This window comes from Fringilla coelebs, assembly GCF_963513975.1.
Source record: "Fringilla coelebs genome assembly, chromosome: 28".
Taxonomy (NCBI): Eukaryota; Metazoa; Chordata; class Aves; order Passeriformes; family Fringillidae; genus Fringilla; species Fringilla coelebs.
The window spans coordinates 6,711,193-6,733,510 of NC_140054.1; the positions used below are offsets into that span (position 1 = coordinate 6,711,193).

Genomic DNA, 22,318 nt, shown 5'->3' on the forward strand with positions numbered 1-22,318 from the left:
GGCGGGGGCCGGTCGGGGGTGGGGGGGCTGTTTTTATGAATGAGCGGCGATTACTATGCGGCGCGCGCGCTCCCGCGCTGCCCGCGCGGGCGCTGATTGGCTCCGGCGCGCCATTGACGTCACGGCGGGGCTGGGGGGCCGTGAGTCACCCCCCCCCGGCCCCGGTCACTATAACTCGGCGGCGCCCATGGCAGCCGGGCAGCCCGGCCCGCGTCCCGGCAGGTGAGTGCCGGCCCCGGGCACCGGCGGGGGGGAGCCCGCGCTGCGGGGAGGGCGGCCCGGGGCTGCCGTGCCCCCCAAAGCCCGTCCAGGAGCTGCGCTGCCCGCCCGGGGAGGGGAGACCTCCAGGGTAAGAAGGGATGCCATGGTGGGAACAGGAGGGTGTCTGCTCCCGCGGGGGTGCTGATCGGGGGGGCAGGGTCGCCCCCTTTACCTGCTGCTGGGGATCCCCTCACTTTGGTCCCGAGCTCCTCGGGGGAGGGTGTTTTCCACTGCCAGTCCTGCTCCCCTGGATTTACCCATCAAAATCATGCAGTGCCCAACCCCCAGCAGCTAAGGCAGGCAGGAACAGGGGTGGTGTGTGTGTGTGTGTGTGTGTTCCCTTCCCTTTATTCACCTATTTATTTTAAAACTAATCCATCTCATCCAGAAAAATCCCCTTGGAGCAAACAGCGAGCACACTCTCAGCCTCCACTGCTGTGCCCACCCTCCTGAAGACAACTTTTGGGGGCAGGCAGTACTGTCCTGTCCGGGTGGCCCAGGGGCAGCTCGTGGACAGCAGCTGCTGAGGGGCTGCTCTTGCAGGTCACCATGATGGAGAAAGGGCCCCCCAACTCCAGCGAAGGCCAGCAGGGCTGGTTCTCAGCCAGGAATGGCAGTGGCAGCTCCTTGGATCTGGAGTCTGTGGTGCGACCCCTCGCCTTGAACCCGTGGGACGTCGCCCTCTGCGTCTCGGGGACCGTCATCTCCTGTGAGAACGCCGTGGTGGTGGTGGTGATCTTCTACACCCCGGCCTTCCGCGCCCCCATGTTCCTCCTGATGGGCAGCTTGGCCACCGCCGACCTCCTGGCGGGCTTGGGGCTGGTGCTGCACTTTGCCTTGGTGTACCTGGTCCCGTCGGAGGCGGTCAGCCTGCTCACCGTGGGGCTCCTGGTCACCTCCTTCACGGCCAGCGTCTGCAGCCTGCTGGCCATCACCATCGACCGCTACCTGTCCCTCTACAACGCCCTGACCTACTACTCGGAGAGGACGGTCACCAGGACGTACATCATGCTGATCCTCACCTGGGGAGCCTCCATCTGCTACGGGCTGCTGCCCGTGGTGGGCTGGAACTGCCTGGAGGAGCCGTCCGCCTGCAGCGTGGTCAGACCGCTGACCAGGAGCCACCTCGTCCTCCTGTCCGCCTCCTTGCTGGCCGTCTTTGCCGCCATGCTCCAGCTGTACGTGCAGATCTGCCGCATCGTGTGCCGGCACGCCCACCAGATCGCCGTCCAGAGGCACTTCTTGGCCAGCTCCCCCTACGCCACCACCCGCAAGGGCATCGCCACCCCGGCCGTCATCCTGGGCACGCTGGCGTCCTGCTGGCTGCCCTTCGCCGTCTACGGGCTGCTGGGGGACTGCAGCTCGCCCGCCCTCTACACCTACGCCACGCTGCTCCCCGCCGCCTACAACTCCCTGCTGAACCCCCTCATCTACGCCTTCCGCAACCAGGAGATCCAGAAGGTGCTGTGGGCCCTGTGCTGCGGCTGCGTGTCCCCCGCGCTGCCCTCCCGCTCCCGCTCCCCCAGTGACGTCTGATCCCCCCGCCTCATTCCCTGAGGCACGCTGCAGGAGCTCTAGGAACCAAGCAGCTCTTCCCAGCCTCGTCCTTTTTGGGCACAACCCCTTCTTTTCCTCTATTTTTCCACTTTTTGAATAGAGAGAAAGACATATTTTTTATCCATAATATAATCTATATTTATGTGTGAGAGAGAGGGGGCTGATCCTCATATTTTATTTAAAACTATTTATGATGCTTTATTTTTTTAAGGGTGGGGAAACGCCAGGAACGTTCACCCCCTCTTGTTTTTTTTTACAACCTTGTTATTTACCTCAGATAGTCAAAATATATTTTATACATTTGGGGAAGGGGAGGAGAGACTCATTGCCAGAGGAGGAGGGACTCAACCCCCTCCCCCCCTTCTCCCTGCCGTCCATTTATTTATTTATTGGTATTTGAATTATTATTTAATTTGATTTCCGTGCCTCCCTCCCGCCGCCCAGCGCTGGGCCCTGCTGCCCTCTAGTGCTCGCTGCCTTCAGGAGGGGGGCTGCCCGAGCCTCTGCACCCCCAAACCCACAATTTTTGGGGTCCTCTGTGCTGCCACCCCCCCTTAAGGCACCCAGGGCTCCCCTGCCAAAGCCTTTCTTTGCACAGGGATTGGATTTGCACATTTCTGGGGAGATGGATGTGAAGGGCCCCTCGTGAAAGGGACCCCTGGGATGGGGATCCCCTGGGATGGGGATCCCCTGGGATGGGGACCCTCTGGATGGGGACCCTCTGGATGGGGACCCCTCAGTGGGTCAGGGTGGGGGGGCTGCTTCTTGTTTACAACTCTGGTAGGGGAATAAATTAATTTGTGGTATGAGGTGCGGCTGTTTGATGCTGGGGAGGGGGTGGGCCGGTGTTTCCCGAGGGGGCAGAGAAGGGGGAGGCTCCCGAGTGCCACCAGGGCCATCCCCCTGCTCCGTTTCCCTGCTCCCGGATGAGAGATGCCGAGTGACAGCGCTTCCCGCACCCATCACATCCTGTTAGCAGGAGCTGGCCCGGGGGAGCAGCACGGAGGCCCCTGACCATCCTCATCCTCACAGGGGCTGCAGCCAGCTCTGCTGGTGACATCTGACGTGTCCCCCCGCCCAGGGATGGCAGGGACTCATTCCCACCGTGGGTATCCGTCCGAGGGGTGCACCCTGGGCCCTCCATCCCTGCCTCCATCTCGGCCCCCCCGTCCCCCTCCTGGTGAAGGGGGCACAGGGGGACCCTGCCCAGCGCCCCCTCACTGAGATCCCCAAAGTCACTGGGGATCTGAACACCCAGCCCGGCTGCCCCGGCTGCCTGCTGTGGCAGGGAGGGCGGGTTAATGATGGCAGAGCTAATTAGGGCAGCTCAGCCCCTCCGGTGGCAGCCTGTGTGCCCCCAGAGCCCCCCGGCCGGGGGCAGCAGGTTCTCCCAGGAATTTGTGCGTCTCAGACACGCCGGGATGGGCAGAGCCCGGGGCCGGGAGCAGCCGGTGCCGAGGGATGCCTGCGGCCCCCAGGCTCTGCTTCACCTCGGGCTGGGGACCTGGTGGCAGCCCCGAGGGCTGCGGTGTTTATTGCAAAGGAAATGCAGATTTCCCTCGGCTGAGCTCCGACAGGGGCTGTGCCAGCAAGACGTGAGGGGGATGGGGTGGGGGGCCTGAAGGACACACGGATTGTCCCCTGCTCTCCCAGGGCTGGGCTCAGCGCTGGGGAGGGGGAATTTCAGGCTCCCCCTGGCCCCAGCGAGCTTAAGCCAGAGGCTGGAGATGTTCATTCTACCCCAGGGCTCGGCTGAGATCCCTCAGGAGATAAATCCCAAGCCTACCTCCCCCAGCAGTGAAAAATCCCGTAATTCCCAGCTCTGCTGTGTTCAGGGGCAGTTTTTACCTGGTGATTCTTATGTCAACATCACATGGCAGCTGAAACTGCTTTTCTCTCCCTTGTGCCTCCCCTGCTGATGTCTTCAGAGGGAGCTTTTCCATGGTGTGCAAGCCCATCCAGTTCCTCCCACTCCCTGGGGTCCCTGTCACTTTCCCTGGGGACAGGGTGACACACCAGAGTGTGCAAGGCACAAAGGCAGCACCATTCAGGTCTGCTGGAACCCCTCCTCAGGCTCCCACCCACCACAGCCAGCGGTGGGGGGCACAGGGCTGCAGCCCCCCCTTCCCAGCTCCTGGCAGGGCTGTGCTGCTGCTGCTGCAATTCGGGAGCTGAGCCCTCCCTGGATCCTTGTCACCCCCAGGCCAACAATGTCACCCTCAGCCCCATCCCCTGCTGCCAGCACGGGGCCATTGCCCAGCTCCGTGTGCCCCTTCCCGGCTGGGAGAGGCACCTTTGGCTCCTGCCTGGGCCCTTCCCTGCTGCCAGGAGGGATGGGGGACGCCCTTGGGCTGGGGGCAGCCTCAGCCCCGGCCCTGCTGGTCGCTCTCCAGCCAGCCCAGAGCCATTCCTGGCTGCTCCAGGCCTTTGGGAGAGGATGGAGCAGGTGGGGAGGTCCAGCAGGGCCCAGCCTGCTCCCTTTTTGGGTGGAGAAAGATGCAGAAAGTGAAGCTATAAAAAAGAGTCAAATCCATCCAAGAAGGTGCCAGAGTGCTGAGCAGCCACCCCCACGCCAGGGATGTGCAGAAGAGGCTTGGGGGAGACCAACAGCCCAAATTTGGGGTTAAAATATGAGCTAAGAGAGGTGGGCATGGCCTCACCCCAGCTGTGCTCACACATCTGGCAGGGCCAGCCCTTCCCAGGCTCCCAGCAGATGCTGCAGGCACAGGCAGCTCCTGCCTCCAAGGCCTGCCTGTGCTGCAGGGCAGGCAGGGGGGCGGGCTGGGCTTCACTCCCCCTCTCTGGTGTGAGCAGCCCTGGTCCTGCTGGCAGTAGTGGGGCCCAGATCTGGCTCCAAGCACTTGCCCTTGGCCACCGTGCAGGTGAGAGAGCTGGCAGCACCCACAACAGAGCCAGGGCTGGTCCCAAACCACCCTGCTCCAGCCCTGGTGCCAAAACCATCAGGGTTTTGCCAGATGGGAGGAGGGAAGGAGGTTGCTGCCACAGCAAAACCTCCCCCTGGCACCCTGAACCCCAAGTGCCCTGCCTGGGGTGCAGCTGAGAGCTGCCCTGCCCCACGCCCCATCCCAGGGCTGGCTCTGTGCTCTCAGTGCCCTTCTGAGTGCCCATGATGGGACCCCGAGTCCTGAGGTGCCTCCTCTGCACCACCCTGGGACCGCCGGGCCGTGGGGAGGGCTGGCAGCTCCAGCTATGGGCCTGGGTTACATTTAAATGAGAAACCTCAGCCCTAGCTTGGGGGATTTTGTTTCCTTGGAAGCGGCAGCAGGCAGGAAATGAAGAAAACACGGCCCTGCTGTAAGTGTTTTACCAAATGCCGGAGGCAGCGGGAGGCATTTCCCGGCACAGCTCGGCCTCGAGCATCCTCCCCGGCCACCACCACAGCCATGGCTCTGGAGGCATCCATGGTGCTTCCCAGGGAGGGAAGTCTGTCTGAAAGGGCTGTGCTTGGTGGGAAACAGCAGAGTTCACGGAGAGGGGCTCAGCAGCCTCCCATTTTATCCGCTGCCCCATGCGATGCAGAAGGCGGCCTCGTGCCACGAGCCCACGGCTGTGCAGGGACCAGCAGGACCCTCTGCTCTCCGCAGGAAGCTCCCAGAGGACCAGGCTTCCATGCTGGCTCAGGGCTGGGGCTTTGTCTAACTGGATGGAGAGAATAATTCAGCCCTGGCCACCTCCCCAGCTCCTGCCTTAAGCCCCGGCCATGCCGGTGCTGGCCTTTGCAGAGCGGCTGAGCCCGGCGCAGAGCTGCTGCCCTGCCAGACTGCAGAAACTTGAGCTCCAAATAACATAATTCCTCTGGCACCCCGTGGTTATTTGTGAGCTGCTGTGAGCAGATGGAAGAGTTACAGATAAAGCCATCCGCAGCACGGGAGCCGATTGCCTTCCCCACACAACCGCGTAGGCAACGGCAAAGGCAGGGAGGAGGAGAGAAAAACCCACCAGGCAGCAGGAGTGCCAGAGAGGAGTCAGCCATTTCTGAGGGGCTGAGCTGCCATCTCAGCACACCTACGGGCGAGGAACGGGGCCTTTCTGCTGGCAGCGGGCCCTCCCGGGATGCTGGAGAGGGGAGCGCTCTCCCACCACCCGTGGCCGCTGGGGCAGGGCCGGCAGCGCGCGTCGGGGTGACATTGGCACGGCGGAGCTGCCACACACTGGGAGAGCAGGCTGTTAATGCTGATCCGAGCTGGCAGCGCCTGCACTCGCCTCGGTCCCAGAGGGGGAATTAAGGGAGAGAAGCTGACGTCAGCGGTGGAAAGGACACACAGCCCACTCGTCCAAGGCAGCCGGCAGCATCTTCTGGGTGTTGCTAACACCACCTTGAAGGAGAAAATTAAATAGGTCTTTGGAGACGGGGGCTTCTGTGAAGCTGCAGCCCGGCCAGCTGTGATCCTGTGCCGAGTCATGTGGAAGAGACAGACGGGCACGGAGAGGGATCAAAGGCCGGGGCCAAGGTGGGTGTGCCAAGGCTGCGGAGCTGTGGAGACGCTGCCCCAGCTGCGGCAGCAAAGTGCTGCTCATGGACAGGGCTGGGGCTCGCACAATCAATCACTGCCAGCCTTCTCCTCCCTGCACTCAGCTAAACCTCAGCCTCCAGGAGCTTCCCCGCTCCATGGAGGGTGGAAGGATAGGGCTCTGCGGGTTACCCAGGAAGGCAGATCTGGGGCTAAGATTTCCCTGTTGTTTAGCGGGTTAAACCAGCACAAAACTCACCAGCACCCCCCAAACTCTGACGACGACTTCTGAGGGCTGTGGCTCCAAAAGCACAAAGCTGGGTGTTGTCCTGCACCCCAGAAAAGCAAAGGCACCACCTGGCCGCAGCCACGCCCAGCCAAAGGCAGCCAGGAGCTCCAGTTGCTCCTCCCTGGCTCCAGCTGGAGCCAAGAGCTGGGACGCACAGCTCGAGGGAGTGTGGAAGCCCCAGAGCTCCCTCCTTCCCCTGCCCTCTGCGCCCCTGCACGACTAAAGGCCTTGCTTGTTCAGGAGCTGGCAAGGCCAATTAATCTAATGAGGTTTTGCAGCCAGGGACCATTGTCAGCCAAGAAAGGCACAGCGCTGCGGAGCGAGGCACCGGTGTCTCCTAAAGCCAAGGGAATTTGGCAGAGCAAAGCCCGCGGTAAAAGCAGGGATGAGGAGCAGCAGGGACAGAGCCTTTTGTTGCTTTTCACCAAGCAGCGAGAGAACAGAGCCCCACGGAGCGAGGCCAGACGAGGCACCTGAGCTCGGGGCCAGCAGCCGCCACTGCCAGGCACATTCACTGCACAAGGGAGCTGGAGCTGTGAAATGGAGGCAAAAAGCTGCTGCAGCCCCTTCCCAGCCCAGCTGCAGCAACTCTGCTCTGCAAGATGGAGCCCGGGTTCATTTCCTATGGCAGGGAGGCTGGAGGGAGGCTGGAGGCTGCTCCTGGGTGGGGCTTCCTCGGCGCTGCGTCCTCAAATTCCCACTGGTAATAGCCCTCGGCCCACCTCGGCATGGAAAAGGTGTCTGTGCCGATGGTGTCTGCCTGGGCAGGGGGCAGCCAGCGCCCCCGGGGACACTGGGCTCGCCAAGGGACGCCCTGGTGGCTGCACGGAGGGCACAAGGACAGGCACGCCTGGCTCAGGTGGCCGTGCGCCTCCCACGCTCCCAGGAATGAGCTGGGTTTGCCCAGAGCAGCTGCGGCTGCCCCATCCCTGGAGTGGCCAAGGCCAGGCTGCACAGGGCTGGGAGCAGCCTGGGACAGGGGAAGGTGTCCCTGCCCATGGAGTGAGATGAGCTTTCAGGTCCCTTCCAGCCCAAACCTTTCCATGACTCCCAAGTCACCCACAAAGCCACAGCGGCCGCTGCGCCAGGCCCAGGTCACACCCCCCACAGTAACACACACAGGCACCGAGTGGATAGAAAGATTTTATCAAGTTTTAAAAAAGAATCAAAAAAATTATTACTTTTTTTTTTATACACGTACATTACAAAATATTTGCAGTTGGGATCTTCATCCAGGGGTTACTGAGCTGATTATTAAAAACAACACAACAAAGCAGCAGGAAATCTGGCTTATACAGCAACTGACAGGGAAAAGCACAGACATTACACGGGAATACAGAAGGCAGAGTCTGCACTGGGGTGTGCAAGGATGGACCAGGGGCGGGCTCTGATCCCCCACACCCACTGCCTCCCTGCAGAGTCCGGCCATCAGTGTTTGTTTTGCAGGGGTAAAAAAAAAACAACTGACAAATCTACAGTATTTTGCTCACATGTTTGGGGTTTTTCGTCCTTTTTTCTTCTTTCTAAGCAGAGTTTCACCGCTGAAACTCCTTTGGTCTGAAGTGAGGAACCCCCTGCACCCTGAGAGTATCCATCAAACGTCGCCCTTCCGACCTCCAGCCTGGCTGGGTCCGTGAAGGGCACTTCCCATCCCTCCTCTCCACCCTATCTCCTGCTCAGCAATAAACCCCTAAGATATAAGTGGAATAATTACTCTTATAAATATATTTATATCATGTAGGAAAATAAGGCACTTCAGGAGGGGTTACAGCTTGTCTAATTCTATGACATTCTAATCAGGAAGAAAAATGGGTTAGTTTCTGAAGTGAATTAAAATGAATGTTAATACAGTAATAAAAACACCGGATCCACTTCCACTTCAAGGCTTTGTTTAAAAAGGAAGAGAAGAAAGCACCCCCGAAATCCAACAGCAGTGAAACCTGAGCCGGGGCAGCTGCATCTGCCCTGCCAGGCAGCTCCGTCCCAGAGCCCCTCCAGGGCAGGGACTTCCAAAAGAAACACGTTAAATAAGTTCACGTTCTGAAAAAAAATATAAAATCCAATCTCCCCTTTCCCTGAAATGACTCTCTGCACGATTCCTCAGCCATCTGGGACCCCCGGGAGCCCCTTGCCCGGGTTCTGTGGCTCTGATAAGGAGAGGAGAAGCAGTGAAGGTCACCGGCTGCGGCTCCGGGCCGAGCCCGGGGAGCCGGGACCAGGCTTGCCCGGCGAGGGGAGGGGGCGGCGGGGGAGAGGCTGCCGGGAGCAGCAGCCAAGCACTGCGGGCGAGGACACCGGGAGAATGTTTAACCAGGCTGGGCAAGGCAAGGCAAGGGAAAGGAAGGGAAGGGAAGGGAAGGCGGCCGTGCCTGCCCGGACTTGCAGCCCCCAGGACGGGCGAAACGGCTGCAAGGGGGGAGCTCAGATCGTGCCCTGGGCTTTGGGAAATGAGGTTCACCCCGGCTCCACGAAAGGGGAGGAAGGAGTAAGAGCCCCCAAGACGAGGGCAAAGGTGGCAAGGCAGCCCTGCACTTCCAGCACAGCTGCTCTGTCTTGCAAAGGTTGGTTTTGGCACCTCTCCTCCTCCCCTACTGCTTTCAAAAACATTAAGCTCACTTGGTGGCCCAGAGCTCTGTGATTTTGCAAGGATACTCAGAGATGGTCCCTCTCTGGAGCAGCTATTTCTCAGGGATCCCCACATAGCTAAGGCAATCAAAGACTTAGGGGGAAAAAAAAAGGCAGGAATCAAAGGAGATTTAAGAAACACTCCAACAACCGACCTCCCCTACCTGTCCACAACCCTTCTGTTTAGGATCCTGCAGTTTTGATGCCTGCCCTGGGATGGGATTTGGGAGCAGAGGGTGTTTCCAGCGGGCTTGCAGGGACAAGGCAGCGTCCCTCCCGCTGCCTGGAGGCCAGAGGAGCCACCTCCACCCGGGCCCACACAGCAGCATCCTTGTGCAATAGGCAGTGTGAGGGACGTGTCCCAGGGCCCCAGGCACGGCCCTGCCTGACACACCATCATGGGGCTCAGGGAATATGGCACTTCTGCTATTTCAGGCGACAGGGAGACTCGCTCCCTTTCCCAACAAGGGCTAAGTCTGGTTAATGCAATCTCAAATGGAGCCACGTTTGGCATTTGCAGGCTCCTCGCCTCCCTGTGTGATCCTGCTGTCAGCTCAGGTTAGCTCAGGACCCCTTTTTGCTGGGAACTTGTCTCTCAGAGCAGCCAGAGGAGGATGCTCTCAGAAAGAGCAGCAGAAAGAGGCAGTGCCTCTCTCATCCCCTCACCCAGCCTGCAGCAACCATCTCTTTGCATTTCCAAGTCTCTGCACTGCACTGCACTCCAGGGGTTTGTCCTCTCTTCCAGAACCTGGCACTAGTGCTGCTCAGGTGTTCCCAGCCCATTTGGATGCCTGGCTGCCCACACCCCCTGCATCCTGCCTGCAGACAAACCCGATGGTGCTGCCATCCACAGAACCTCTGGGGCCTCACTGGGTCCCAGCTTGATCTGCACCCCTGAGCCCATCCTCCAGGCCATCTCAACACACACACACACACACAGGGAATCAGTAAGAACTCGATGGCACAAGCTAAAGCCATCAATCAGCTCCCAAGCAGGATTTCCAGCCAGCCTCGGGCAGAGCCCAGTGTTCCAGGTATCAGCAACATCATTAAAGAAGGCAAGGCAAGGAAGAGAGACAGGCACAGGCTGGTGAAATACTTTAGGAAAGGCAAAAAGATGGGAGAGTTGGTCTTTGTGGGACACACATCCCACAACAGCTGGACCCATAACCTCAAAAAGGCTTTGGAATTGCTTTTTGCATGACCCTTACTGAGCCATGTCCAAATTAAAATACACATCAGGGGTATCCGGGTTAGATTTCCAAGATATGCTCATATTCTATGTAAGGTAACATAAAACAGCAATAAAACTGAGGTCAGCTAGTTCAAATTCCCCATTTTCCCCTGCCAGTACTGGATCTATAGTGAGCAGCCTGGGAATTAATTCACAGGGTTAGTGAGGAGAAAAAACGTTCTCTTAAAATTAACTAATGAATTATAATAACAAAATTAGGGTAGGTTAGGTCTGATGTAACTGATGGGCAACTCAGTTCACACACACATGATGTTTTTAGGCACACAAACTCCCCTCCCCAGGGGGAAGGGAGAAGAAGCAAAGGCAATACCAGCATTGAAGTCCCTGTGTTAAAAGTACGGTCACCCCGCTAAAAAAAGCACCTCTCAAACTGCCCTGGCAGGCCAAAGACCACCACAGTGCCTGCTGCTCAGAGAACCCCTCCCCACCCCACCTCCCTGTCTTAGGCACTGGATTTGGAATTTTAAAATACAATCTCAGCATGAATTGGAGAAAATCAGCCCGGTGAGGTCTGGTCACCGCTCAGAGCTGACCACGGATGTGTCTCAGTGGGGCAGTGGCTCTGCTTTCCCAAGAGTGGGAAGCTGAACAAGCATCCTGCCCTGGTTTTACATCCCTCTGTGCAAGTCTCCTCTTGGCAAAGCAGTCCAGGAGATTTGAGGAAGGTAAAGGCAGCTTCTAAAATAAAAAAAGTCTCTCCTTACACTGCACCCAAGGCATTCAGCACCCTCAGAACTGGGAAATGCACCCCACACAGGGTGATCTGGAATTAATACTCAGGGGTCAGGGGGGAAAGAATTGTGCACTATTGCCAAAAACCCGATTATGTGACAGTGGGATGCAGCAGAGAACTGACATTTAAAGCCCATTTTCTTGCAGCTCTACCAGTATTCACTGGCAAGGAAGAGCCATCAGATCAACTGTCTGCTGTTGCACTGAGAAAACCAGCTGAAAATGTCCTTCATCCAAAAGGCCACATGGCCACAACAGGATCATCCATCTTTACTTTAAAAATCCCTCAGGATGGAGGGTTTATATGTGCTCTGCCTGGTGGCATCAAAAATCTGGAGGTTTAGCTCTCTTTTAAATAAGCAACCGTTACACCCCCTCCAGCTAAATCCCAGCGCCGCATCCTCAGTGTCCGTGAGGAGACCTTTTGGAAAGGCAGAGCGCGGAGCCCTGCCAGGGCTGCAGGGGGAGGGACAGGGGAGACATGCTGCTGGTCGTCTGAAAACCCTTGGCACATCTTTGGTTACAGGATGAGAAGGATGTGGTGCGAGGTTTGGCCACCTGATCCGGTAAGAAGCGAGCCCAGGAGAGGAGGGAAGGAGGGGGCGGGAGCGCGGCTAATCCGACCACTCGTCCTCGTCGAACTCGGAGGAGTCGTCCTCGGAGTCGCTGTACTCCACCGCGATGCGGCGCGACAGGATGGTGGCCACGTCGTTGCCCACCACGTCCCGCTTCTCCTGCTCCCGCTGCTCCTCCACCTTGCGCAGCTGGAAGCCTGGTGGGGACAAGGGAACGGAGGGGATCGTGCCAAGCTCCCGGTCACACTGAAATCTCCCTGTGTCACAGCGCTCTGAGCGAGGCAGGCTGGCTGTGTTGGGGTGACAGCCAGGACAGGCTGGGGGGGAGGTGGAATGGGAAGCAAATCCCTTCTGTGCCCCTCCACAGGGTAACCCCAGGGCTGTACCTTCCCCAACAAACCTGGATCACACCAATTCCGGCACTGCCATCTCCAGAAGCGCTGGGGGAAGCACAAAGCCCAGCAAGGCGCTCATGAAGGTGGCAGACAAGGAGGGACCACAAGGGACAAGCCTTGAGCAGCAAGGCAGTGACACTGCTCCCAGCAGACAGCTCCCAAGGGCTTTCCAGAGGCAGAGGAGAGCGCTGGCATGGAAACACAGCCTTACCTTGCCGAATAGCCGACAGCAGATCGCTCCTGGCATCGCTCACCGCAGGCAAGGACGACTTGGGCTTGGATGTGGAGGTGTCCGAGGGCAGGGGGGGGGGCGGGGGGCCATCCAGGCTGGGAGCCAGCGGGGGTGGGCCCGGGGGAGGCGGGGGCGGCGGCGGGGGCGGCGCAATCCCAGCGCCCGGCTGCGACAGCGGAGCTGGGAGAAGGCTGGAATAGTCGGCTGCTGGGGGAGGGGGGGGAGGCGGAGGGGCAGCAAACTCGGGGTGAGGGGGGAACGAGGGGGGCGAGGGGGGCGGGGGGGTCCCCGGGGAGGGGAAGCCCATGGGGGGCGGCGGAGGGGGGGTGTTTTCCATCAGTGGTGGTGGTGGAGGAGGAGCTGGAGGGGGAGCAAAGCCCGGCCTGGCTGCGGAGGGAGAGCCGATCGGAGGAGCTGGTGGGGGGTGGCTTGGGCTAACCAGGCTGGATCGTTTGTGCCCTCCAGAACCAGAACCTCTTTGGTTGTCTACAGGATAGCTGTGGCAACAGAACGAGAGAGACAGGGAATCAGCCCTGAGGCCAGATCAGACTGTACAGTCTCTGTGTTAATGCAAATCATGTGTGTTTGCTGCAGTCCAGACAAAAAAATCCAAGTTCCAGCTTTAACTGATGTTTCCATGAGACCTCACTCCCTGGTTTTAGTTCCCTCATGCTGTTTCTTTTGGCCTACACCTCCAAAAAAAGGAAAGCTCCTAGGGATGGCAGGAATGCTGTCCTCCATCCCATCTCCCAGGCTGACAAGAACAGGAGCCACCTCACCTCAGGTCAGAGGCCAGGTGGGCATGTCTGAGCTCGGAGCAGCTCCTGGCTCCAGAGCTCCTACCATCACCCCTCCTTGAGGTCAGGCCTGTGACACGCCAGGCAGGGATCAGGGAAGTCTGCTGGGATAAACTGCACGAGGAGGACGGGGGTGCCAGGAAAGCATATGCTCTGAACACCTGCTGGGAAGGGATCTCCTCCCTGGATTGCACAGCTTGGAGCTGGAGTGCAGCAGCCATGTCTCAGAGCTTGCCGTGGGGAGTGAAGGGGAGGACATGGGAACCCAACAGGTTCTTATGAAAAACACCAAGGCATGAGGGACTGAATCTCCCATTGTGCAGGCTCTGTTCATCCCACAGGACTCCACTGCCCATGTGAGAGTGTGACATCCTGTGCAAGGGAAGCCCCAAACTGAGACCTCCTTCCATGGCAAGACAGAAAAATAAGGTACATTTGCCACAAAAACATCACCATTTTTAACAGTGCCGATCCAAAACAGACTCCTGGAGATCAAATCTACCTCCCAGGGTCCCTTAAAAACAACCATCAAAACAAAACCAGAAGAGGGGAGATCTGTGGGGTTGGTCAGAGATCTAAGCAACTGCGTAAGGCAGTGAGAGCTTCATCTGAGAGCTCATGTCTGCTCTGCCCGAGAGGCACAGGCTGCAGAGTGCAGTGCTGGGTCTCTCTGACACATCACAAGAGCCTTTGCTGCAGCATTGCTGCCTTTGGATAAGATGGAGAGAAGCCAAGCAGCCCTGTCTATCAGACAGACTTTCTCTTGTTCCTCTTGACTCTGTTTTAATGTCTTTAAAAAAAAGAAAAAGTCCACTCTTGTTTTGCCCTTTGCATCTTGAGCCACTGCTGGACCGTAACTCTCATCTCTGGAGGTGCCTGGGAGTCACCATTCCATTCAATCCGAAGTAAATGACCTGAACTTGCACCCAAGGCTCTGGGAAGGAGGCAGCTGCTGTGCTCAAGTCCTTGAAACTTAAATACATCTCCATCTCTGGTGCCCATGTCGTGCATTTCTCACAGATGAGAGCAAAAGAGGTTAAAGAAGCTGTTCTTTGCAAAGCTCTGTCATGGAATATCCTGAGTAGGAAGGGACTCACAAAGATCATCGTGTTCAACCCCTGGGCCTGCACAGGACACCCCCAAGAATTCCACGATGTGCCTGAGAGTGTTGTGCAAATGGAGCATAAGGAACAGAAGTCCCCGCTACGGAACAACTGCATTGGAAAACCACAGCAACGGGGCCAAGCCATTCACTGGACACTGCTGTGGAGTAAATCTGCTCTAGCTCTCCCCTTCTGCCTGGCACGGTGATGGTGGCTGGGATTCATGGAGGGCTGAGCTGCCTGTGCCTCTGTCCCTGCCTGCAGATGCACCTCCCTCACAGCCAGGAGCACCCTGGTTCCCATGCACCACCCATTAGGAAGTTCTGCTGAACTATCTCAGCCTGTCTCATGTCATCCTTTTACACCACCTACTACTCCCTGCTGACAGAAGGGATCCCGTAGGCTTACCTAAATTCCACCGGGGGTGGAGGCAGGCTGTCATCTGGGAACGAGGGAGGTGGTGGCACAATGGAGTCAGTCTGCGGCGGTGGCGGGTAGCAGCTCCCGTCCATGCTCTCGCTGGAGCCGATGCTGCCGTTCTGATACACCATGTTGGAGGGGTACCTGGAAAAGCAGCACAAACCGTTTGTTTAAAGAGCTCAAGGCAATGTCTACAGCTCATTTTTAACCCAGAGAGGTAGGCTGCCCCATGATCCCTGGAAGCGCCCAAGGCCAGGTTGGATGGGGCTTGGAGCTGCCTGGTCTAGTGGAATGCGTCCCTGCTCATGGCAGGAGGTGGAAATGGATGAACTTTAAGGCCCTCTCCAACCCAAATCAATCCATGATTTTAACATCATTAAAAAAACCCTTTACTTCTCAAAGACTCTTATATGGAGATTCACATACATCTGTATGTGTTTGCTCTACGTAATTCTTTGGTTAAAATTTGCTCAGGTGCTGCCCTGTTAATGGCTGCTGCACACCAGAACAGCAGGAGTATATACTTTAATAAACAAGCAAACACCTGAATAAATGTATTTTTCTTTAACACTTGATTTTGTAAAAGCACTTAAGGATGTTTTGACCAACTTGGACTTGAAGAACTTGCAGTTACACTGAGTATCATCAGTGGCAAAAAAACAGGAGATACTCAAAGATACCAAAAAATAAGCTCAAGAATAGAATATCAAAATGGAAACCACAATGCCATTAAAACAAGTATTCAAAGCTGGAATAGTACTGAAAAGAGACTCTCATGCTTTCAGTGGACTCATTTCACTGTGGGGAGGGGGAACCACCCTATTTTTGGGGGCTCTGGACCCCAAGTGAATCCAAATGCAAAAACACACTCACATGTGAAAAGAGAGGAGCAAGAAAATGGTGCTGTTGTGCTGCTCGATTCCCCTGCTAGAAACCAAACCTGTTCTCTTATTAAACTAAAAGCAAGTTTTATTTTTAGCTGGAGAGTGTGATTTAAAGAGAGATTTTTTTCTTTTATGAAAGGAAGCTGCAAGGAAGAAGAGCATTGTGGGGAATTCGGTCTGCTTCCAGCCTTGCTGGTGTCAAAAGTTAAATGAATTCCCAAGCCAGAAGTGCTAAAGAGAGATCTGTAGCTTGAAATACTTGGATGGGGACAGCCCCCGCTTCAACTTTAGGGTGTGAAGAGCCATTTGTGAAATGTAACAAAGCCATCACACAATGGCACCGAGACGCCACCCTCGGCGGGGTGCGAGGGAAGGGCATCACCGAGGGGCAGAGCCAAAGCTCCCAACACCTCTGTGCCCACAGGCAGCGAGAGCAGCCAGAACTGCTCCTGCCACCTTGTTCCAGCTCCCTGATTTATTTGGCAAATTTTAAATCAGCAGGCGGATTTACTTGGGAGAATGTGATTAGTGGCAGTATCGATCTGTGGATCCGGGGGAGCTGCAGCGCAGGGTGAACTGCATCCCAATCACCCAGACCTGCTTACCCAGCAGGACCATGCTTGTCCTTTGACTCCACAAATTCCTGCCCCATTTTCAGCTTCTCCCACTCCTCTTTCCGGGTTTTGATTTTCCGTGGATTCACATTTCCTCGGTTTGGATTCTCCTTTTTTTCTTTCTAAGAGAGGAGGAATCAAACACAAGCTTTATTTTGCTTTAAATTCACTGGGAATAGAGAGGGACAGGACAGACCTGGAGCAGTTACAAGAAGACACATTGTCAAAGAGGATTTTAAGTTTACTTTCCTGACTGCTGCACTCTCCAAAAATCTTCCATACAAAAAAACTGGAGCACAGACAACATAAAAAATGGACAACATCAGGTTGCCCAGGGCAGCCCAGACACGATGCCATCATCACCCCCTGGCACAAGCAGCTCAAGGGCAGAGTAAAAGCTCAGTTTCCCAAATCAATTTAGGTTTTGGCCTCTGTGTCAAGATGCCCAAATTTCACCCTCAGCCTCATGGTGTTCAGTGTTCTGGGGTGCAATATGGACACTTGCCCACAGAGAACTGGGCTCACTCAGAATTCTAACACACCCTACATCTCTCCTTTGTTATTTTTCATTGAAGAATCACAATCTGTTTTCATGCTTAATACTCCAGTTGCTCAAAAGCTAAATAAAGTATGTTAAGACTACATCTCTTGTGCTATAATATAATTTAACATTAAGGCCCAAAGACAGTGGCATTTGGAAAAACCAATTAGAGGTATCTTTGTTCTCTTTTTTTAATTAGCAAGGATGTGAGTAAACCAGATAAAACTTGAGTGAATTGATCCCATAGAAGTCCAAAAGTGCAAATCTGAGTTATGGATAGTAAATTAGGAGTCCAAAATTTATTAACACTTCCCACTTCCTACTCCTCCCTTCCTCACCCTATGTTTTCGCTTTTCCTTCATGATATCCTTGGTGTCCTGAAGCATTTTCTCCTTCCAAAGGTCGAAGAAATATGAAGGATCTGTGTAGAATTTAAGCGCCTCTTTGCCATCATCCCTGGAACAGGGGGAGGAGAAAACCACACAGACAAGGATCAGGTCACACATTTCTTGGAAGGAAACACAAGGCACTATCTCAGACGGCAGTTTAGAAGTGCAATAAGATGGTCACAAGTGCTGTTCTTGCCTCTGCCCCCCATTTCAGAACAGGAAGAGCCCCCCACCTCAGTCACCCCAGCTCTCCCACGTCCCACTCCTTCTGCCCTCACACAAACCCTCCATTACTCAGCACCTGAAGAGCTCAACTGCTCTGAGCATTCGCCAGGAGAGCAGCAGGTCTCTGGCTTCAACTCCCTATTGTTTGTGCTGTATTTTGGTGTGAAAAAACCTCCTCCTGCAGCTCAGGAACCCTAAATCAGAGCAGCAGCGTCCTTGAAGCTCCTGAGCGAGCGCACACAGACTCCCTCTCCTCCCACTTTGCAGTGCAGCCGCGTCTGGCAGGAGACAGCTGCCTCCAGCTATCTGTAATTACTTTTTACCTGCTCAGAAGATATTTATGGATGTGGGATAAGTCTCTGCATTCTGACCCCCTTTACTTCTACTAGCTACAAGATGGAATCAGAGTGGGACTGCTCAGAACTGGTTACACATCCAGTGTAGGTCCCACCAGGTGTCTCAGACCAGGTACTGGAGGCCACAGGAAGCATCACCATGCCTGCTGCAGCCACCTGGGTGAGAGCCACCTCCAGGTGAATGCTCTGCATCTCACACTGCAGCTCTTTGGAAAGGAGCCACTGGGCTACGGAGAAGCACAAGAAAAATGCCTCATCTGCAGCACACCCAGCAAGGTTCTGCAGAGCCAGCCACGCCTGGCCCCAAGGCACTCAAAAAGTGACAGCAGAAAACCAAAGAGATCATTTTCTAGCTACGTTAATTTCTATAACCTCAAAAGAAAAGTTTCACGTAATCCAAAGGAAAGATTTCCTGGTGGATTTGTTTAGCAACTCAATTTCCCAATGGAAACAGCTACTTCAGTCCAGCACAGCACGGAGAAGGACCTCCCTGGCAGGTTGGGAGGAAGAGGTTCTTCTCTGCAAGGGAACAAGGAGGTATTGCAGCCCTACCTGTAAGGTGAGAGGATGTTGAGAGGTGGAGGGGTATTGCAGGCCCTGTAGGTTTCGAGGACAGGCACAGGGAGAGAATCTCTGTCAAAGAGCTTCTGGTCCTGAGTGGTGGAGCTTTTGAAGGCCTTCCTGGTGTTAATGCCTTGCAAGGAGACTGTAAGGAAGAGGAGAGAGCAAGTGAAGAACAGCTTGACCCAGGCCAACGACCCTGAAGCCCAAGCAGTGAACATCTGATTTCAGTTGGAGTTCTTGGCATGCTTTGCAGTTCTTAAGGTCAGGTTCCTTTTCCCACAGATCCCTTGGGAAACCCATCTAATCTCCAGCGTGCTGCCAAGATCTGCTGCTCCATCAACACAGCTCTCCCTCAGTGGCCCATGGGCTTTGGAACCCCTGTGACCACGCTCAAGCAGCTCATCCACTGCCACCCAACTGCCAAGAGCGAGTTCCCACGTGGAGAGTCACTGAAGAGCAAAGCCAAAACAGCTGTCCAAGTGCTCTAGTGGGAGGCAGGGAAACAGGCCCTCTCAGCTCCAGAGAACACATTCCAACACCCATGGCAGTGTCATGCTGGGTTTATGGTGCTGAACCAACCACGCTGACTCAACGAGAACCTTCGCCATGCTCAGCCTCTGCTCCACTCCATTACCTTCCTCCTCTTTGGGATCCAGCTGAGTGACTTTGACTTGCAAGCGGTCAACTCTCTCGACGAGAATGCTCACCCGAGAGGCAAAGGTGTTGGCTTGAGTAAACAACTCTCCAAATATGTCTTCTGCAGATTTACCTGCAATATTAAAGTGTCCATATTACCCTTATGAACCACATCCCACTATACTCAGTCTCCCAGCTTGTTTTCATGAAGAAAGAAAGAAAGAAAGAAAGAAAGAAAGAAAGAAAGAAAGAAAGAAAGAAAGAACCAACCACTCTTCTTTTCAAGTTTGTCAGGGCTGAGTGTAACATCCAGGAAGAAAGCGCTTTGTTCCACCAAAACCTGACATTTCCAAAGGATCTTCAAGCAATAAGGAAACTATCGAGACACACTTTAAAGTCTATTAGAGTAACAAACTAAAGAAGGCTGACAACACTACACTGGTCTGAATGTGGATCCATCTGAAGGTCCTTTAAGATTCTCTGCTGTTCTGTTTATTAGACAAGGAAACACAGTTAGATTTTTATTGCTCTGGAGAATCTCAAAAGCTCCTAGTCTCCAGCAGGCCTGCCTCCAGGGGAGCTGGCACACATTTACAAGCTCAAAGTACTCTGGAAGTAGCGAGCAGACCCAGTCCTGGATCCTGAAGCTGGAGTTGAAACCGCAGCTGACAGCACTGACCCTGCTGTTCCTTCAGGTGGCAGTGTCTGAAAAATTGATGCATTCACATTGATTCTAAATCAAAACCAAAGGGGAACTTCTCAGTCAGGCACATTCTCTCTGGAACAGCCTGGACTACCCAGTGGGCTGCTATGACAGGCACCATCCGTGGTTTGGGCCATGAGAGCGCCTGGGGCTCAGATCAGGAGCTGCACCACTTACAGGAGTAACAAGAACATGGCCTCGTCCTTAGGCAGGTTTAAAACCTACCGTGCCACAAGAGATGGCCACAAGTAGACAGAGGTGGGAGACCTGGAAGAAATCCAAGAACTTCCACTGAGTCCTGCTCTTTTGTTCTGCTCCCAGACACAACCCAAGACAGGGAGCCCCCACCAAGAGGACAGTGCGAGCCGAGCAGACTTGGCACCGACCGCAGACATGGGCCCGTGGTGTTCCACTGATGGGAAACATTTCCAGCCACGGCTGCTGAGTACAGGGCTGCTCCCAATAAGCAGTCTGGTTTTGAAGTGCATCATCATATGGTCAACAGTTTGCTCTGGAATCTGTTACTCCTGAAGATCCTCTCCGACATTCAGGAAAGAAAAACCAGTTGGAAGTCTAATTTCAACAGCAATTTTGGAAAACATGGTTGTCTACAGAGTCAGAAAGACAAAGCACCCTTGCACAAGGCAAGGCGAGGGCATCCCCCAAAGCCCAGCTGCACAAACACTCCCAGCTATCTAGGCTGACATATCAACTCCTTGTTCCTGCTCCCAGGAGATCTCCTTACACTGCCAAGCACGGGGAACAAGCCAGGTTAAAATTCAACCTTCTCCACCCCTTTTGGTGGCAATGCCAGGTCCAAGTGTTTGTAGAAAGCAAATGCTGAAGGTTAACTTCCACTGACCTCTTCCTTCCACCCTCCTAGACAATGCAGACTCCACATATGCTCAATTAACAAACCCTAACTCACGAGAAAGATTTTATGTTTGGAGATCTAAGGGCCAGGTAGCTCTCGTTGTAGCCATGTTTCATGAAGCAATCTCCATTTTCACAGACCAGCACAGACCAGCTCTCCTTTTTGACCCAAAGAGAGTAAAAATTTATCTGTGGGAAAATGCAAAACCTTCCAGCAGCAGCTCAAAAAAAGGAAAGCTGTAATTTCATTTCTACTTTCACAAGAAGTAAAAAACATTTCTGAATTTCACAAGGAACTGCAACAAGCACTAGTGGAAAATTAAGTCTTTGGCTTGCAAAGTATATTTCAAGTACAAAATAATATATAACAGCATATTTTATACTGATTTTGACCCTGAAGAGAGAAGAGATGGTCTGTGTTCACTTGCCTGTGTAAGTGCACCTGGAGTTATCACCCAGCATCTCACACGTCGCCTGAGCTTCACAAACAATTTTAGATGGGGTAAGACAGAGATTAATTTTTTAGTTTAGTTACTTTGACTGCAAAAGTGCAGTTTACAATCAGAATTATCTTTGTCATGCACTGGCAGGAAGACAGACGGCATGATTTAATAGGTCCTTCCATCTTTAGCTTGTGGATTCTGTAAAATCACACAAAACCGCGCAGTCGACTTATACAAAGTGCTCCCAGCTGCGATAGTAACGAAGGGTAAACTCACTGGAATATGAAAGTTTGACAAGATTTATGTTTGCATCTTTGTAAAGAGACTGTGGTGCACCAGGCATGGCTGATTATTCACTTGACAGGGCTGTCACAGCCTACTGAACCTGCTCTACGTTCCTGTAATAGTCAAGGTACAAGGAGAGAGAGAATTTGTTTTTTGGAGAGAGGAAAGGGCGGGGGGCAGGAGTTTGGTCATTTGGGTGCAAGCGTAGTCTAAACATTGTTTTATTTAAAATACTGCTGACCCAGGGGAAGTGGATGGTGCTCAGCATTTCCCTCCTGCCTGCCCTGCTCTCCTCTCACACCAAGTGTCAGCAGGAGTTTCCCCCCCAGGTGACTGGTCCAGCAGCTCACACCTTCTCCCCGCATCCCCCCATCCCGGTTCCCAGGGTACCTTCCCAAAGAAGAAACCAGGCTGTGATTTGGCTCCCAGCTCCTCAGAAAGAGAGCAGCTTTGAATATCTGTGCAAAGAAGGTCTAAACCTGTGGGATCTGGCCAGGGCTGTAACACTAACCCACAGTGTCTCTGAACAGGGATGAGCCTTCCCTGCAGCTGGGCTTTGCACAGCTTTACTGCCTCCTTCCTCACCATTTCACATGCACGAGATGGATTTCACTCACACTCCACAACCATCTTGGCTACCAAACCTAACAAATGAGCAACGAGGGCCAGTTGAACGCGAGCAGAGAGCCTGGTCTCGCCTGTGCAGTGACATTTCTCCAACCCAACAGAATGTGACACCGACTGGCAGCAAACACGGGCCCAGATTTCAGTGACAGCCACGGTTTGCACTGCTGGAAAGAGGCTGCACCCAAACTTTGCCTGCCACATGGCGGAAGACAAGGGCTTGCTTTGCAGAGCAAGCAGAAGGGCTTGCAAACACCCCAGAGAAGCTAAACAATAGATTAATTTGATTATCAAAGTCTCACTTCAAGGACAAAGGTGGTTAATCAGAACCCAGAGCATTATGGAGTCATCCCAGAGAGACCACAATTAACTCTTCGTTTCTCCTATAGCATGTAGGCCTGTGTTTTCCCTCCAGCTTTTCCAAGGCTACGGGTCAGCCCACTGGAGAGCTGAGCCAGGCATGGCTCC

At 54.6% G+C, this 22,318-nt stretch overlaps 2 protein-coding genes across 7 annotated transcripts in view; one reads left to right on the plus strand and one right to left on the minus strand.

Moving 5' to 3' along the window:
- Positions 1-810: 810 nt before the first annotated feature.
- On the plus strand, positions 811-1,797 carry GPR3 (G protein-coupled receptor 3; the record flags this gene model as incomplete). Its single annotated transcript, XM_084222852.1, has 1 exon — positions 811-1,797. The coding sequence occupies one exon, from the start codon at positions 811-813 to the stop codon at positions 1,795-1,797; it is 987 nt and encodes a 328-aa protein (XP_084078978.1).
- Positions 1,798-7,708: 5,911 nt separating this feature from the next.
- WASF2 (WASP family member 2) overlaps positions 7,709-22,318 on the minus strand; it is a 31,985-nt gene continuing 17,375 nt past the window's right edge. For 5 of the 6 annotated variants that reach the window (XM_084222845.1, XM_084222849.1, XM_084222848.1 and 2 more), the window contains 6 exons: positions 18,921-19,055; positions 18,275-18,428; positions 17,091-17,208; positions 16,203-16,333; positions 14,702-14,857; positions 11,833-12,890 (listed from right to left, as the gene is read on the minus strand). In XM_084222845.1, coding sequence (XP_084078971.1) covers positions 12,029-12,890; positions 14,702-14,857; positions 16,203-16,333; positions 17,091-17,208; positions 18,275-18,428; positions 18,921-19,055 — 1,556 coding nt within the window. In that variant the 3' untranslated portion in view covers positions 11,833-12,028. Of the gene's footprint in view, positions 12,891-14,701; positions 14,858-16,202; positions 16,334-17,090; positions 17,209-18,274; positions 18,429-18,920; positions 19,056-22,318 lie in introns of all 6 variants that reach the window. The other variant, XM_084222850.1, reaches the window with a different exon arrangement.